At 46.8% G+C, this 17,359-nt stretch overlaps 1 protein-coding gene across 1 annotated transcript; it reads left to right on the plus strand.

Moving 5' to 3' along the window:
- Positions 602-14,493, plus strand: MAPK13 (mitogen-activated protein kinase 13). The gene is made up of 12 exons (XM_021377014.1): positions 602-1,304; positions 4,437-4,566; positions 4,915-4,973; positions 6,003-6,111; positions 7,245-7,274; positions 7,667-7,714; positions 8,656-8,770; positions 9,101-9,172; positions 9,703-9,782; positions 10,257-10,335; positions 11,581-11,757; positions 12,107-14,493. Exons 1-12 carry the CDS (start codon positions 1,186-1,188, stop codon positions 12,184-12,186), a joined length of 1,098 nt encoding a protein of 365 aa, XP_021232689.1. The 5' UTR covers positions 602-1,185; the 3' UTR covers positions 12,187-14,493.

Below are 17,359 nucleotides of genomic sequence, written 5' to 3' on the forward strand. Positions count from 1 at the left end.
TCAGTTACATTTGCTTCTGCCCCAGCAGTTCTGGTCATAACTCCTCTTGCTCACTGATGTATTTATAGAACCCAGCCCATTCTGCTTTGTTTCCTTACTGTGCTGTTGCTAGAGCCAGGTTTGTTTGCATGCGTGTTAGTTAGAACACTGCCAGCACCTATTCCCTGATTTGTTTTATAGAACTGCAGATCTTACCACTGCTATCTGGAGCACGCATGTGCCAATTCTAATACATGTTGCGGTGGTTGCACGTAGCCAGGTAAAATGAATCCTCCCCAAAACTGTAGCAGTGCATTTCCTTAAGTCCCACTCGTTGGGCAGAGGGTGGAGCAGAGCTGAGTGTTGGCAGAGCGTGGCTCCTTGGGCGTAGCTTAGTCACTTCCTCTGGAAGGAGGGTGCACCCTTAGAGCTCTGCTGAAGTTGGAGCAGAGCGCTGGAGTCTCTGCTCAGCAGGGTGGGCTGGGTGCGCTGCCTGGGTGCTGAGTGACGGGTCTGACTGCTGCAGGAACAAGGCCGGACCCCCACAGACCTCAGCACCTGCAGCTCCCGGGATGGTCCCACCTTGGAGCAACTCCTGAGTGTCTCGATGCAGTCACATGGATGAAGCAAATCTTGGGAAGCCTTCTCTGCACCCATCTGCTGGGAAACTGTGGAGGAAATCCCTGCTGCCCCCTTGCTCTTCGGTGGGTTTAATGCCCTTGTGTCCGTCCTGGAGCTTTCCTCTCCCAGAAGGTCCCTGTGGGGCTGACTCGGCGCTGTGGCACGGTAACCTGTTCTCTGAGCCAGGCATGACCTCGGATTCCTGATGCACCCTTACTCACCCCATCGGTGATCGCATGAGACCCCCGTGAGCCCCATGATGGCACTTCTGGGGGTGGCAGATGCTCTCTTCTTGAGGTCCCACACGCGGCTGCAGGTGCCTCTGCGTTGAGGCGCTCATTGGAGTGCCCAGAAATACCTGCACGCAGCTGAGGCGTGTCTGGAAACCTGATGCCTCATCTCCGTGATGTGGAGGCGGAGGGAGGAGGGCTGTGAGACATGTCCCTTCTCGCTCACAACAGCTGAAAACAGAGAAGGCAACTCGCTAGAGCCCTTCTCAGCAGCACAGGGCATCCCCGTTGCACCGCAGGGGCACCGCCGTACACCGGGACTCTGGGTGGGTGGCAGTCCCGCAGCCGCCAGGCGATGAACATCGCAAGGAGAAGAGGCTTTTACAGACAGGAGCTGAACAGAACCGTCTGGGAGCTGCCCAGGAGGTACACCTCCCTGCACCCCGTGGGCTCTGGGGCCTACGGCTCCGTCTGGTGAGTGGGGCCCAGTGGGAGCAGCGAGGGCTGGGGGGCAGGAGGTGATTCAGTGCTCCGTGATGAAGGGACTTTGTGTGTGCAATGGAGGTGGTTCGTCTTGTGCTCTGGTGCCGCAATGGGTTGCTCAAAGAACAGCCCTATGCTTCCTGCGGTCACCCCGACAGGCAGTCGGGAGAGTCTGTCTCCGGCTCAGCCCTGTGGGTGTCCTGCACGTGGGGATGGCCTCGGGTCAGAGCTTGGGGTAAAGGAGGGACCTGGTTGGCAGGAAGAGGGAAACGCCTGAATATCTGAGAGCTAAAGAGTTGGGCGCTGCTGCAACAGTGCACTGAGCTCTGGGCAGAGCTGCAGCAGCTGATGCTGTCTCACTGGGGAATGGAGCTGGGTGGTATGGCCACAATGCTTCTTCCAGCTCCGTATCATAAAATACAAGCGTTGTAAGGCAGCAGTGGCTGGGGACTTCCTGGCTGGTGGCAGTCCCCAGTTTACAAGGGAACAGCAGAGCTGCTGTTAATTAGTTACTCAGACAAAGGTACCCATAGTGAAAGCGAGAAGAAAAGTTGGATCTTGCTTTGTTTACACTGGTGAGTAGGAGGAGGCTGGTGACTTTTAGCAAGGGCAAATCTGAAGCAGCCCATTGTCAGCACCCAAACAGAACCTCGCTGCATAACAGAGTGAAAAGAAGGAAAGGAAAGAAAAGGAAATAAGTGTGTCCATTTTCCTGGATGTTGGGCAAAGCACCTCTCGCTGTCCCAGAGGAATCCCCAAACCCTGTGGCTGAACCTGGGGTTCTGTCTGCGCGCTGCCCATTGGCAGCAGAACACAAAGAGGGACCAGAGGTTTCCATCCTCACTTCGCTGCTCAGGTGCAGGGTGGGGTCCTGAGACACCTCTGTGAGTCCGGTAACGCTAAACTTGATATTTTTCATATCTGTACAAAAAAAGGGAAGAGAAATCCTTCCAAAGTTTTCTTGACCAGCAAAACACCATCGCCTGGACCAACCTGTTATTGTGGGAGTCTCAGCTGCTCTGCAGAGAGGGAAGGGTGGGTTAGAACGGACTGAGGGGAGAGGGTACTTTGTTATGGGATGGGCAGCGCTTGGCAGGGGGTATTGTGCTGGTTCCTGTACACAGCACAGGAGGAATGCTGTGCAGTTGGGATTTGCTGTCCTCTGCTGAAAATCACTGGGAAGCTTTTCTATCACAGCGCTGTTTGGAGCCGAGAGCTTTTGCACATCTTTGAGCAATCAAGAGGGGCTGAGAAACGACTTCTGGGAAGCCAGCATAGGCTTGTTTCTTTCTCTATTAATTCTGCAGTGATTCGGTAATTGGGAAGTTTTCTGCTGCCCCCAGCCCATGGGTGCAATGTGCCACCCATGGAACCTTCATGGTGCATGCATGACCTCACCTCGAGGTCGGCCTTGGTGTCATCTCGAGCTTCCAGCTGCTCCTTAATCTCTCCAGGGAAGAACGCTGTGGGCTCTCCCAGCTGTGACAGCTGAGTTACCTCTGGGCTGTGCCTAACGGCAAAGGCAAAAGCAGCGCCGTTGGTGCTGGGTGAAGTGCCAGCTCCTGCATGGAGTGGTGGGGGTGGGTGTGCGTTCTGTAGGCCAGATGCTGGGAAGGCAGTAAGAACCGGCACTTGGAGGCTGGGAAATCTGCCCTGAATTCTGTGTTTGATTGTGTGGTGCCTGACCCTTCCTCTTCATTCCTTCATGGCTTGGAGAACTGTGCTGCCCTTCTGCCAGCAGCTGGTAAAGGACTAATGGAACTGAGACAAACCTTTCCATTCCTCTCGAGATGTCCTTCAGTGTCACTTTCAGCGCTGACACAGCCTGGCGTGGCTGTCCCATTGCTCCCTTTGCTTTTTCCAGCTGAATGCATTACAAAATCACAGTTGCGCCAAACCTCTCAAAGGATGTCTACTGTCATTACTGATAGCTCAGAGCAATCAGAAGGGACCTCGGTGGCCACAAGAGGGAAGATCGATAGCGTGATGGCATCAGACATGTTTCTGTTCATGTGGTGAGAGCTGTTGGTGAGCCGGACCACTGGCAGCTGCACCACAACGGATTGGTGGTGGCCAGAGATCAGAGAAAGCTGTTAACAGGCTCCTGAGGTTTGCACCAAGGAATAAGAACCTTTCCTTGGTGTTACACCAAAGGGGAGGCCGTGCTGACCAGGATGTTCCCACCTATCCTACTGCATCTCTACCCTACAACCAGCAAAACGCACCGTTTGTCCGCATTGTTGCAGACAAGCATTTTCCTGTTAACTCTGTTCATAAAATCTTGCCTCTGAGTGATGGCCCTGGAGGCCCTGGGAGCAGTGCCTCTGCTCTGCAGCTTTATGGCACAGCCCTTCCTGGACTCAGTGCCCAGAGGAAGGAGCAGCAGATGGAGCCCGGGTCTGTGGTGGGGATGGATTGCACATCTCCTTGGTGGAGGGAGAGGCTCCTTAAAGAGCCTCAGAGGGAGAGGGTGTCGCAGGATCATTCTGTTGAGCTGCAAACAGCCGATATGACTGGAGGGAACAGCAGGTCTCCAGCTGTGGTTGTTGTACCATGTTTTCATAAGCTCATGAAGCAAACCTTATTTTCGGCCATACCTGCTTTTATACAGAAGCATGAAGAAGGCTGCAGGGGAACTACTTCCAGCAGCCTGTGTTGTTTTCAGTGTGACATCCCATCTTTGCTCTGGAATACAGTGAAGAATGCTGACATACGTTCAACAATAACTTGCAAGCAGGTGGCAAAGAGGAAATTGCATTATTCCCTTTTCTCCGTGACTTAAAGGAGAAGGCAGAATTAAAACTCATCTTGACATTTAACTATTTGTGTAATGCTGCTCTGTTAGTTCCAGCTCACTGCTGCAGGTTAAAGCAAGTGTTAAAGGGAGTAAAGGCTGGCACTAGTGCTTTGCTTTCTGTCCTGTGTAGTCCTCCCGAGATCATGGGCAGTGCTCTGACAACCCAAGTCATACAGAAGGAAAGTCTGTGTGCGAGCTCCACTGAGTTTCTCTACCAACCCAGAAAGATCAAGGGGCCTTTTCTAGGAGGAAACTTGATCTGGTATGGCAAAGTTTGTTAAAACACATTTGCAAGATGAAAACTGGTTTGTATTTGTCTGTCGCAGTTCCGCCATAGACAAGAAGACAGGAGAGAAAGTGGCCATTAAGAAGCTGTGCCGCCCATTCCAGTCAGTGATATTTGCCAAGAGAGCGTACAGAGAGCTTATGCTCTTGAAGCAAATGCAGCATGAGAATGTAAGTAGGCGTTTCTCTCCATTCCTGCTAAAGCAAGGGGAACTCCTCTAGGTGCAAGCCCTCTCTGGTGGCAGCACCTTAGTTTTGAGAGGTCTCAACATCTGCCACGTGGAGCAGTCTCAGAGTCTGACTGCTGCCCGGCTGGCGCTAGGTTCAGGCAGATGTGTAATGGGTGTTCCTGTGTCTTAGTAAGGGGGAAAGTAGCTGCACAGCACAGCAAGGAGTCCTCACTTTCCTCAGATAGAGCTTTCAGTGCTCACAGATGTGCTGATGGAGAGCTGCTACCCGAGTCTCACGTGCAAAGCAAATGCTTTCTAGGTTTACATTTGGACTTCTCTTGTCCATCAGGTCATCGGGCTGCTCGATGTCTTCACCTCTGCCCCTTCCTACCACGGATTCCAAGACTTGTAAGTGTGGAGTTTGTGTTTGCTCTGCTTAGGCTCGATTGCTGTCCACTGCACATGCAGGCTTAGCAGCAGCATGATGGATCATGCTGTGGTGCAGTTCAACAGATTAATTGGAAAAGGGACAGACCAAAGCCAGACATCCCCCCAAAACAAGGAGAATCAGAAGCACAGGGCGGTTCCTGTGGCTGAAAGACCTGTGTGAACAGATGGCGTGCCCTGTTCAAAGCTGGGAGAATGCAGAATAGACAGACAAACATAAGTGTGTGAGGCATTATGTTCCACGGTGCATCATGTGTCACATGACCCATGCTGATGCATGGTGTAATCTGTAGTCAGAATGGGGAGAATTTGTGTTCACCAGCCCATAGGGTAATTGAACTGAGAACTTCGGAGATCTGATTTTCTTTTCACTTCAATTCTGGCTGTTCAGACACCTTGGTCTTGGTAGTCAGGTTGGACAAGTTCTTGTCACTTCTTCATCCCTGGGCAGCATGCACCTGCCTCTGGGTTTGCAGCTGGTGGCTGATACTCAGCATGCTGCACAAATGGTTCTGAGATGTTCCTGCTGCTAATTGTGGTCTCAGCAGGCAGGCTGAAGGAACCTACAGGTTGTTTTCCAAGGCAGGGCCAAGGAATATTATAAATTTGGCAGCCAGTGCTGCAACTTTGCAAGACTCTGTAAAACTGCACGAGATACTTCTGCTGCCAGATGGTGTAAGGTCACCTGGAATTGAAAAGTATTATTTAAAATCTAACTAATTCAGGGTCATTAAGATCTTTCTTCTTACTTGATGTCATGTATCTGATCCAAGGGGAGGAGAAAGAGCACTTTTCAGAGTAGGCAGAATCCCCAGCATCGCTGCAGGCCATGCCGGTTGGCTAGGAAGAGCCACAGCCACCAGTCCCAGTTACACTGATTTAAACAGCCACAGGAAAACAGACCACCCAAACAACAACAAAAGTTAGAACAAGGCTAGCCTGGTTCCTTGTGCTTTTCTAGACTCAGGGCCTTGTCTTACTGCCTTTTAGCTACCTGGTGATGCCATACATGCGGACAGATTTACAAAAGATCATGGGACATGAATTCAGTGATGAAAAGATCCAGTACTTGGTCTACCAGATGCTGAAAGGGCTGAAGGTAGGTGGGGCTGGAGAAACAACACAGCTGGACTTAGTGACTCCTCTCCAGTTGATCTTGCTTTGTCATCTCTGGACTGACCACAGCAACAACCCCTGTCTGGGGAGATTTGTTTGTTGTTGTTGTTTTTTAATGGCATGCACTGAAAAACAGGTATTGGCTATTGAATGACTCCTGTTCTAGCACACATCAGTCCAAATGACTGTCCTTTCACGCTAATCAGTCAGGCATTGAGGCTTCTATCAGTTGTAGAGCTTGGAGTGCTTTCTCCATGACAGCAGCTGTGTTGCTCACTTGCCAAAACCCTGAGCAAAACTCTACAAGACCGGAAACAAGTGGAGCTCCTGCCGAATTTCTCACCTGGGCTATCAGTGAAGAAGACAGAGGGAATGATTTTCTGTCCAATACAATGAGCAAGAAACATACTTCTCTACCTGCCTTTGGGAGAACAAAGCAATCGCTCCAAACCCTGAAATGTAGAGATAATGTCTTAACGTTGCCCTCTGTAACACCCTCCACCTGAAGTCAGAGCTGTGGTTTATTAAGTTCGCTCTAATAACACCTTTCCCCACATCACTGCTGCCTCGAGTTTAAATAATGCAAGGGGAGAATAATGCCAGAGGTCTAACCAGTGTGACAAAAGCCATAATCGGTGTTTGCAACTCTAATCTGATTTCCAGTTTTGGTTTAATGATGAGGTTGTTGTTTCAGATGTTAAACCATGGGGGAAAGAAATTAATCAAAGTTTTCACATCATCCAACTGACCACAGCTCTGTCTGCAATCTGGAGGTCTCTGTTTTGATAGTTTTAAGATACTAGTTAACTTGCCATAAGGCACTGTTGCTCCGTACGCCATGTTCTGCTCTATGCTGCTTCTTTAGAGCAGCAGCGTAACTGCAAACGCTGTCAGAAATGCAGCTGGAGACTTCAGGTTGCTCCCAGGTGCCTTTCCCCCATTGGCCACTGCTTCTCCTGTGGCTGTGGGCTTTACTTGTGGGGTCGTACACAGGGACATGCAGTGGGTGCCAGCGCTGTGTTCCCATCGAGTTCCTCTTTGGAACTCTCATTTCTCTGCTGGAGAAAACAGTCTTATCTGCTGGTGACCACATTGTGGCTTCTCTTTTTATTGCAGTATATTCATTCGGCTGGAATCGTCCACAGGGTGAGTTCATATGCACCAATACTCCGACTTTGTCTATTTAGGAGAAATGCAGTTTGGTCGTAAAATTAGCAAATTTCTAAACATCATTTTGCTAATGGCCTCATCTGCTCTAAGTTCTTTCTGGCTCTGCTGCTCTCCGGTACCCAGTGCTTATTCAGATTTAGGAGAAATGCTCTATTTGCTGGCAAGCTGTGAAGCACTTATGATTTTGAATGAAAATGGTTTAAGGAAGAAAAAGTCACTCCAGTTTAAAGCTGTACAGTATCACTGTATTGGCATTGAGCTCAGGATGTTATGGGAAAGCATCCCAGGTGAGCTGAAGCTTGACTCAGGCTTGTGTTGATGAGCTGCAAATCCAAACATCCCATTCATTCTGGTCTCATCTGTTTTAGGATCTGAAGCCTGGCAACCTGGCTGTGAATGAAGACTGCCAGCTAAAGGTAGGAAAAACACAGGTCGCAGGTCAGAGTGCCGATGAGCTGCTCCACAAGCAGGAATACTGGCGTGCAGGTGTCATCGCGCTTCCCCTGACATCCCATGGCTCGATTCAAGGAGTTGCATTACACAGCGGTTGCAGACAGCAGGAAGTATTCACCTGCTTATGCAACTTGCTGAATCAGGGCCCAAGCCTTGGAATGAACATCCTGTCACTGTCATTCTGGCTGTGTTGAAGTTAGTAATGACTTCCTAAATTAAAGTAATACTGCTGAGCCATACTGGCGTTAGGTGGATGATCCCTGAAGGATAACTGGATGCAGCCCCATTTACCCTTTGGTTCTTGTTGACTAGGCCCTGAGACATAGTGGCTGTGATTCTAGACAGTTATTTTCAGTATTGTTCTGAAGAGATTGCTTACAGCTCAGTGGGGTGACAGTCTCCCGCTGTGTTTTCTGTAATGTATATACTGGGAGTGGCTCTGTTGCCTGTAAAGGTTGGGTCAAGCCGTGTTCATCTCCAGTACTGCAGGAGAGGTCATCTCCTGTCAGCTGCAGGGTGTTGTTATAGGAAATGGTGAGTCATAGTGGTCTGTGACCATGCCTTGGCCTCCAGGTTCTAGAAGTCCATTGAAAAAAATCTCATAGAGTTTAAACTTAAGCTTCAAAGGAAGTGACCTTCCAAGTAGCAGTGCACAACACCAGATCCTTTCCATGGGGTCTCCACAGGACAACCGGGTTGGCAGCTGGATTATGACTTACAGTGAAATTAAGACGAACCTGTAGTTCCTTGAACCACCCCATGGGTGGCTTCGGTGTAGACAGAGCTTCGCTCTGATCTGATTGGATCTGCTTTGTTTCCTCTTAGAAGCAGATTCTTGCTTGTAGGATTGATTGATTTATTCTTTCCTGCTCTTCCTTCTCCCTCTTCCTTTGGTGCACTGCAGATCTTGGACTTTGGCTTGGCAAGACATGCTGATGCTGAAATGACAGGCTATGTGGTCACGCGCTGGTATAGAGCTCCAGAAGTCATTCTGAACTGGATGCATTACAACCAGACAGGTGAGTTGCACTGCTTCAGGTATGTGACTGTCTGGTGACAAAACCAAAGACCTCTCTGTCATGACTGAGTCAAATCTCACCCAATCTACCAGATGTTTTTGCTCTTTATAATCAGTGTCCCCTGACATGGAGCAAGTCACAGCTGATGCCTATGGGAAATGATGAAAGCAAAGATTTTGGCAGCATAGAAAGAACAGGGGAGGGCAAAAAATGGGACTGAAATTGAAATATGTGCCTGCTGCAGGCTAAAAAAGTAGAAAACATCTCTTGCAATCCTTTTTTTTTAAAAATCTACTCTTTTTAAATTTTTCCTTCTTTCTTCCCTAACAGTGGATATCTGGTCTATCGGTTGCATCATGGCAGAAATGCTGACTGGGAAAACGCTGTTTAAAGGAAAAGACTGTATCCTTTCAAACGAAACCTTTTCCCTCAGAGGGGTAATAATTCTTGGCACGTGTGAAAGAGCCTTTAGGAATGAGGCTACAAAGGGAAATCAGCATCAGTCTAGTTTACTAAGAGATCATCACAGGGGATTAGTGGGGTCTTTTTGGCGATGAAAACAGAGAACATAGCAGGGGGCCAAGATACCCTTAGAAATGTGCCTCTCTGTTGGCCACGTACTCTCTGTATCAGCAGCCTAACCTTGTATTCCCCTAGCTTTACACCCAAGCCTTGCATACTCTCAAACCTATGGGCATAAGCTTCGGTAGAATTGTACAAGCAAAACTCACTGTTGATGAAGACTGCATCCTAGGAAGAGGATGCAAAGAGTGTAATGAGTCTCTGCTTCTGCAGCTTTGTGGGTTTGTATCATAACCTGCTCAGAGCTGCTGCTGCTCCTGGGACACTCCTGCACACAGTCCATAGGTTTAGCTGCTGGGTGGAGCCCAGGGCTTGCTCCCAGGTGGATAATCTTTAACGCAGCCTGCCAGACCTTGATCAGCTGACTCAGATCCTGAAAGTAACAGGGCATCCGGGAGATGACTTTGTGGAGAAGCTTGAGGACAAGGCGGTAAGAAAGCTCTGTGGCCATTCAGGTCTTGTTGCCAGAGGCATGGTGGGGAGAGGTTAACTCAAAGCGAGATGAGGCGTGTGCTGCTGGTTACAGCAGCCATGAACAGGACAGACAGCAGTCTTTCCCATCGTCAGGGAAGACGTTTTTGTCACTGACACTTCTGCTGAATTTGACTTCAACACTTGTCACTGAGAACTGGTGCGGATCGTAGGGGCTGCTGAGCGAGGAGCTGATGCTGCAACAAGCACCTCCTGCCTCTGTTCTGCAGCTCAGCCATTCTCAAAGCATCAGCATTTCTGTATCACCAAGTGATAAATAGTTCCTCACAAGCTGGTCACTAAAACGTGACATCTGAGATAATTAGTTGTTCTCTTCTCCAAAATGATGAGACCCAAGAGCTCCATTTTACAGCCCCCTCACACTTGTCCAGTTGCAGTAAATGCATGTGCTCTGCTTTCCTTTCTCCTTCAGGCTAAAAGTTATATCAAGTCTCTTCCAAAAATGCCCAAGAAGGATTTGTCTGTGCTTTTCCCCAAAGCCAATCCTCACGGTAAGTAATCTTGAGCATTTCTCACAAGTTCTCACAACTGGAAAAGGAGCTGGGCTGACTGCCACAGCTGCAATTTTGTTGCTCCTCTTTTTCATAACTTCTGAGTGCTTCCTCCCTTGCAGGCTGTACCCCAGCAGGAGGTTGCCTTTCCCAGAGCAAATACACATGAATTAAAAGCAAAACAATCCTTTATTGGCACTACAGTGACAATGTTCTGCTGTTAATGGCCATTTACCTGTTTTTGTTTTTATTTTTAAAATGACGTGGTCTGTAAAATATAAGAGGTAAACTTCATATTCTTGTATTAACAACCCAAAAGGAAGTGTGTACTATATACAACAAGATGTCCACATTGCAGGAAGCAAATCATGGGATTAGGGCAGTTGAATGCAGTGGTACAACACCTTCAGCTCCACTTGGCATAAGATTTGAGATGAATTTTGGCTGATGCTGGCTTTGAGAGCTTGCTGCTTGTAGCCACGCAGATGACATTATGATTCAGAGCACTTAAATTGTTTCACCCAGCCCGACATCCAAAGCATCACAGGTTTTGATGAAGTATGAGAGAGCCCCACAGTCCACTCAAGTAAATTTTTTCCTGTGGGAAGAGCACAACTCAGATTGCAGCTGTTTGTTGAACACCTGTACCTTTTGGTATGTAACAGGCAGTTGAAATGTGCGATTCTCAGGGTAAAAATTGATCTCCAAGTGGCTCTTTCCCCAAGTAGATTACAGATAAGAGAAAAACACTTCTAAAAGGGGAGCATTAAGCTATTAAAACTACGACAGAACAGGGCTGACAGACTAGTCAGTATCTGAGTTTCCTGTTTACCAGGGATGTATAGGTTTCTATATAGCTTACTCAAGTTACGACTATTTTGAGTTGCAGGGGTCAGAGTGAAAGCAAATGACTGAAATTGCAAAACATCTTGAAGTTACTGGTTTGCTGTTCACATTCCTGCAGACTATCCATGCAGCAATGCCTATCTGGGGCTAATTTGTTATCTCTGCACAATTTACACCTACACTTCTCTTAGTAAAAGTTACCTGAGGCCACTGCTTGGCAGTTTTTGCATCCTTGCTGATGGGATCTCTGTGCTGCCTTGGCCAGATTGAGGAATTTGTTTTGCTTTTAAGTATGGAAATGACTTAGTGGAAACAGCAGCCCTATCATTTTCGGGGTTCATGCACAGGATGGCCGTTCTGCACAGCACCCACTTAGCATGTTCCTATCTCCTCCCACAGCAGTGGACCTGCTGGACAAGATGCTGCAGCTGGATGTGGAGAAGCGCCTTACGGCCACAGAGGCATTGGCCCACCCATACTTCGATCAATTCCGAGACATTGAGGAGGAGACAGAGGCACAACAGTCCTACGATGATTCTCTGGAGCATGAAAAGCTTTCAATAGAAGAATGGAAAAGTAAGAAGTGTATTTTATTTGACGTTGTATAGCAGAAACTTTCCTGCCTCTTTCTGTTTCCTGTGAGCATGCTGAGTAAGGTCAACTCAGCTGCAACCACTCAATAACACCTTGATGATGGCATACATCTCCCTTTCCTTGCTCTTGCTGTCATGTATTCAGCAGAGATTCCTTCTGCCTCTATCTTTTCAGAATTTTTTTCCCCATCTATTCTTTGTCTCTTCCTTCCAGCTTGTAACTGTTGTACTTCTCTCTGCACGTGTTTAATGGTCAAAGTTTCATTTGTGTTCTCTGCAATGGGAGATGCATGCTAGAGATATTCACTACTTTTTTCCTTCTGTTTTTCAAGAACATATCTACAAGGAGATCTTATCCTTCAGTCCTATTGCACGGAAGGACTCAAAGAAGCGAAGTGGAATGTCACTGTAGTGACTGGTGCAGCTGTGACCAGGATTCATGTCTCATGCTGGATGACAGATTGGATTTGTTCCATACTGCCTCATCTGTAGCCATCACTTGGCCTGTGGGACTCCTCTGTGTGTGAACACGATGTCAACGCCGTGACTGTGGGCACTGGACTTCTACTAAGGGGGAAGTACTCCTAAACAGTTTTCAACTCTAAAGATAAATATACTCTCACTGAAACTTTGGGAGAAATACCTGGTATTTCTTTTTTTTCCTCCCCCATATTGCCGGGTTTTTGTTTCTCCTTTCTTTCTAAGCACAGGTTTTCAGACTTGAATTATGTATAAGGTAAATAAAATGGTAAAATTGTCTGGAGACCGAGTCCCAAGCAAAATAATGAAATTGTGAAATTCAGCATAACAAGACTTTATCCATATTCCCTGAGCACTCGAAGAGCACCCAGCACAGCCAGGTTGCTGAGATGATGTCAGCACCCAGAACATTATGAAGAACTTGATTCCCATGGACACAGGCTACATTCAGGACAACTTCTGCCCTGGCTTCTTGCTATGCACAAAACTCCCTGCCTAGGGTGGTGCCTCCTCTGGGCAGCTGCTCATTCCTCCTTTTTGCTCTACTTCTCTCATCCCTGGGTTTTGATGGGTGCTGTCTCTTCCTCATGGCTAGCTGCAAACACATCCCTGGGAGTTCAAGACCACATTCCCACATTCATAAACTTGTTATCTCAAGGAGCTGGGTTACCAGCAAGCAGTCCTGCTGCCCTCACAGGGGCCTCTTCCTTTATGCTCAGCCTGGTTTCCCCGCCCCCCCCGCCCCAGTTCCCTTAGCCAGGCTTATCTCTAGCTGAGCACCCTCTCCCTGGAGCTGCCCTGCCTCTGCAGGCTGCCTTCCTCTCAGCAGATCTGCTATTTTGTTATATAGTCCAGTGATGTGACCTCTTACGTTCTCATTCCCTCTGCTCTGAAGGATCCGTTTTACCATTGCTTCTCTGCTGCAGTCCTCTTACAGGGCTGTTTGTTCCTCAACAGGGAGAGACTTTAAAACTAATTGTTTGGAAATATCTTAATAGGTGATTGTCAGTCCTAAGGCTCATGTCCTTACTTTGAAGTAAAGATCAAAAAGTTTATAGATTGGAGAGGAAAAAAAAAACCACAACAATATACTGCATGAACAATTCATCATCAGCAGAAAGACAAACACAATGATTCAATTCAGTGAATATGGAAAATAACTTCAGATAGAATCATAGAATCATATTCTGGTATCAGATTAGCTCCTTCAGTCATCAATCTTATAAACAGCATCTGAGATAATCTTATTAAATAGAATACCTCACAGAAACCAGGCTATAAATCATCCTTGTGAATAAGAGCTTCAGAGATTCCCATTAGTGCACTTTCTTTGGTGATGTTTTGTTTCTTATTTATATTTGCAAATCATAATTAATTCACTTTAGCAAGTAATTCTGGCTACGAGAAATTGCTGCCTCTGAGATGCTCATCGTATCTGTGTGTGACAAAGGTGGGAATATGCAGTACTTCTGGAGAAAGTACCCTGGAAGAGAAAGTTTCAAATGCTGTTAGAGATGATGAACTTCTGGAGTCCTGCTGTGGTTGGAAAGGAAGCGGATGGGGGCCAAGGGCTCACAGCTCAGGATTTTAGGGACCCTATGACCTAGCGCAGACTCCTTAAGAAAAGCCAACCCAATGTCACCTTGTGGGAACTGGTGACCTGAAAGAGAGCCCTACTGTGCAGTACCTGCATCTGCAGCCAGTTGCACCCAGCCTTCCTCTCACATGCTGCTTCTTTAGTAGGTGTAGAGCTTTGTATGAGTCAAAGAACAATAAAATACTAACATTTTGCTGTTTCTCTCTCTGGAATAAGCATTTTCTCACATACAACTTGTCTGGATTTAATTGGTTTGTAAAGGTGTTCAGACAGCACTGTGATAAGAATAGTGTGATACATAGACAGAGGGAAGTTGTTTTATGAGCCTGGCTGCTGTGTACCAGACTAACCAGCCCGGCATCTGCAACCTCCCTCCAGGGAATGTTTGTTCCACCTTTGCTTCTATAATACGCTAAATGGTTCGTTCAAATGTAAAAGTATGTTTTGATCCTTAAGGTAATTTGATGTACTGGAAATATTACTAATGCAATTTGAAGCCTGGAAATTTTGGAGGCATATGCGTCAGTATGTCCCAAGCCAATACTCAAGTACATAGGTGTTTGCTATAAATGTTATTACTATTGGAAGAGGAGAGAGATTAAAAATAATTACAGGAACAAAATAAGAAAACGGCATCTGAAAGTGACTTCAGTCTTATTACTGCGTATGCAAGTTCTTATCTTGGGGCCCTCATTTACCTGTCCTATAAGCATCTAAATATCTTTAGATGTGCTTTAGAAACCAAGTGCAATTTATCCTCAGTGTGGGATATCTCATGAAAGCAAAAGAACTGGGTTTGGGGGAACAAGATGATTCCAAGATAGTTTCAAAGTCTGGTACTTCGGTCATCTAACTTCCTGGATGGCTGTGACAGCCCTCTTTCTAATACAACTCGATGATCTTGTAGACATTCTTTAGTCCTTTTGAAACACACCCTTTATTTGCTTGCATAGCTGACTCAAAAGCTCTCTCTTGACTACTTGTATGCAAGGTGGTGATCCTTTGGCATTTGTGAAACCATAATACTGGATAGTGGTTTTTGAGAATTTTTCCCTTCCTCTTCTATGTTTTAAACTGCTAAACAGTTAATTGCACAGCTTCCAACTATCCTCGCTTAGGGCCATATCTGGAAGACAAATGTATGTCTACAGGTATCCAGCAGTGCTTCCTCTACATATCATAGCTACATCCTGCTGTTCTGCAACCGAAGTTAACTTTAGAAAAGTCCAATTGTTTTCTCTCGGGGTCTTAGGAGTCTTGAGGTCTTCTATAGGAGCTGGACTTGATCCATATGGGTCCCTTCCAACTCAGAATGTTCTGTGATTCCTAAGTACAATGGGGTCATCAGGGCTACTTGTCCCCTTTCTGCAGTGCTTACAGAGTAGATTTTTCTCTGTCAGGCCTTTACTCCTGCTCAAAATATGGGCTTGTCTCACCTCCACAAAAAATCTTTATAGATATGCATTAGAATGCCCCCTCAGCCTGTCACATATTCCCTTAAACACCACTTTGGTTAATAGTCACAGTCCTAGAAATGCTAATTGCTAACACCAAACTGAGAGTACTTATAAGAAAGCAGAAAGAAAATTTTCTACTGGATATATGCTTAGCAGGATAAGAATGTACAGCCACTTGGAAAGATTCTCTAGTAAATCATCTGCCTATAGCTATGCAGATGGATGACCCAGGTAAAATATCTTTTTATGGTCTGAGAGAGTCTGCACAGAAGCACAGACTTATGCAACCAGCCTCTTTTGTAAAGGTTTTCCTGGCAGCTATTGAGGGTAAGGGTCTAAAGAAGTCTGTCAGATGTAAAACGACGTACAAAGCATGTGTGTGGATATAGATATGCCTTGGACCCTGCAATTGCAGGTGCTATCATTAGAGCTGTCTGGCTGCCAAAGTGCTGTACGGAGTGGTTCTCGTGCTGTCCAGCTCTTAAATCTCTTGCCAGTGTATTCTGCCTGCAGATGACAGCAAAGGCTACAAATACCTCTAAATCACTGCACTTTCCGAATCCTTTCTTGTACACTGGCGATTATGCATAGTTCCACCCTGCAAATCGAGAGGTGTGATACACACAAGTACATCTGAACTAGCCTTAAGTAAGATATTGAGCTTGGTATTAATACAACAATCTGTAAAGCAGCAAGGAGCTCATCACGATAGCCTGTTAAATCTCCAGAAAGTTTGGCAGCTTGTGCTGACTCTGGCATACATGCAGAGCGTATCCCACTGCTTGTTGGAATAGTCACTTGATTGTTCAGTGCCAGGCAGTTAGTGTGATAACGACTTTGGACCACAGCACAAACATCCTCTTAGTTGGCACCTTCTGCCCTGTGAGTCACACGTGTTCAGTTGGTTATTTCAAAGTCCATCCCAAGGGAACTGTGCCAAGAGACGAGTGATCTCCATGCACAAGCCCAGAGAACATGGTCCCCAAGGCTACATAACGTATTTGTTGAGAATGTACACAAACTCTGTTATATATGCAGTGTTTCCCAACTCTCCACCCCTTCAGCAGCTGCTGAGTCATTTTGGTTTGGGTTAGCCAGGATGTATGTTTTCAGTATCCTTCTCTCCGATTTTCTTCTTTGTCTGTGAGCGATTTCTGGTTTTGCTGTACAGACCTCAAGTTTGGGAAAACAGCAACAGTAACAGAATTTTCTAAGTTCTGGTCTTCACTGCCAATCAGACAAAGTGCCTTTACATTTCTTGACTCGGTCTTTGTTGCAGTTCATGCCACGTACTGCTCAGGAGAGCCCTACAACAACTGTAGCTTTTTGATATGACTGTACTGACGTTATCTTGCAGTAGCTGCACAGATGCTCTGCACTGATGCAGTTTCTCTTGGCTTGTATCTCTCTGGGCCATGTACAGTCCCTGGGCCTTGCTGCACCCTCTATTAAAGACAATGAGCACAGCACTGCTGCGCCCTCCCCTCAGTTCCTTTGAAATTCACTGCTTTTGCTACAGCATACTCCAAAAAGCTGGGCTGGACAGCATGCAGCGGGGTCCTGCTGACAATATCTTAAAGAACCACAGTTTGATGAGAGTAAGAAATCATCCTTTCCTCCTCTTACTCCCTGTGATGCAACCTGAATATTCCCTGGATGTAGGAAGGGAGGAGTTCCTGCTCCATCAAAGAACAGTTGAAATATTATCCTTTTGAACAAGATGTCTGACTTCGCTGCCATGTCTACGTGTAATCTTTAACAGAAGTCAGAGAGGAGCTCTCTGCAACTGCCATAAACATCTCAGAGCTGCACGTCTTTCTACTGAATGTACTTCCAGAAAACATTTTATATCAGGGCCTAGGCTTCTGAGTGTTTTCTCTTTTGTGAGCTTACAATGAACACTCTGAAGTAGTGAGAACAATCTCAACAGTTGCATGCATGGACTCCACACTCTGGGAATCACTCATTCATCCACTGACAATCAACACACAGTGGTCCTTCACCACGCTCTTCTGCCACATGTCCCCTAAGGAGCAAATAATTCACGTACA

This window comes from Numida meleagris, chromosome 25 (genome assembly GCF_002078875.1).
Source record: "Numida meleagris isolate 19003 breed g44 Domestic line chromosome 25, NumMel1.0, whole genome shotgun sequence".
In the NCBI taxonomy this organism is placed as follows: domain Eukaryota; kingdom Metazoa; phylum Chordata; class Aves; order Galliformes; family Numididae; genus Numida; species Numida meleagris.

What these genes read in the sequence shown, in the direction of transcription:
- MAPK13 (XM_021377014.1), top strand. Translation starts at nt 1,186, where the DNA reads ATGAACATCGCAAGGAGAAGAGGCTTTTACAGACAGGAGCTGAACAGA. An exon ending in CCCCAAAGCCAATCCTCACG is followed by an intron (nt 10,336 to 11,580) that starts GTAAGTAATCTT and finishes CTCCTCCCACAG; the next exon opens with CAGTGGACCTGCTGGACAAG. An exon ending in TTCAATAGAAGAATGGAAAA is followed by an intron (nt 11,758 to 12,106) that starts GTAAGAAGTGTA and finishes CTGTTTTTCAAG; the next exon opens with AACATATCTACAAGGAGATC.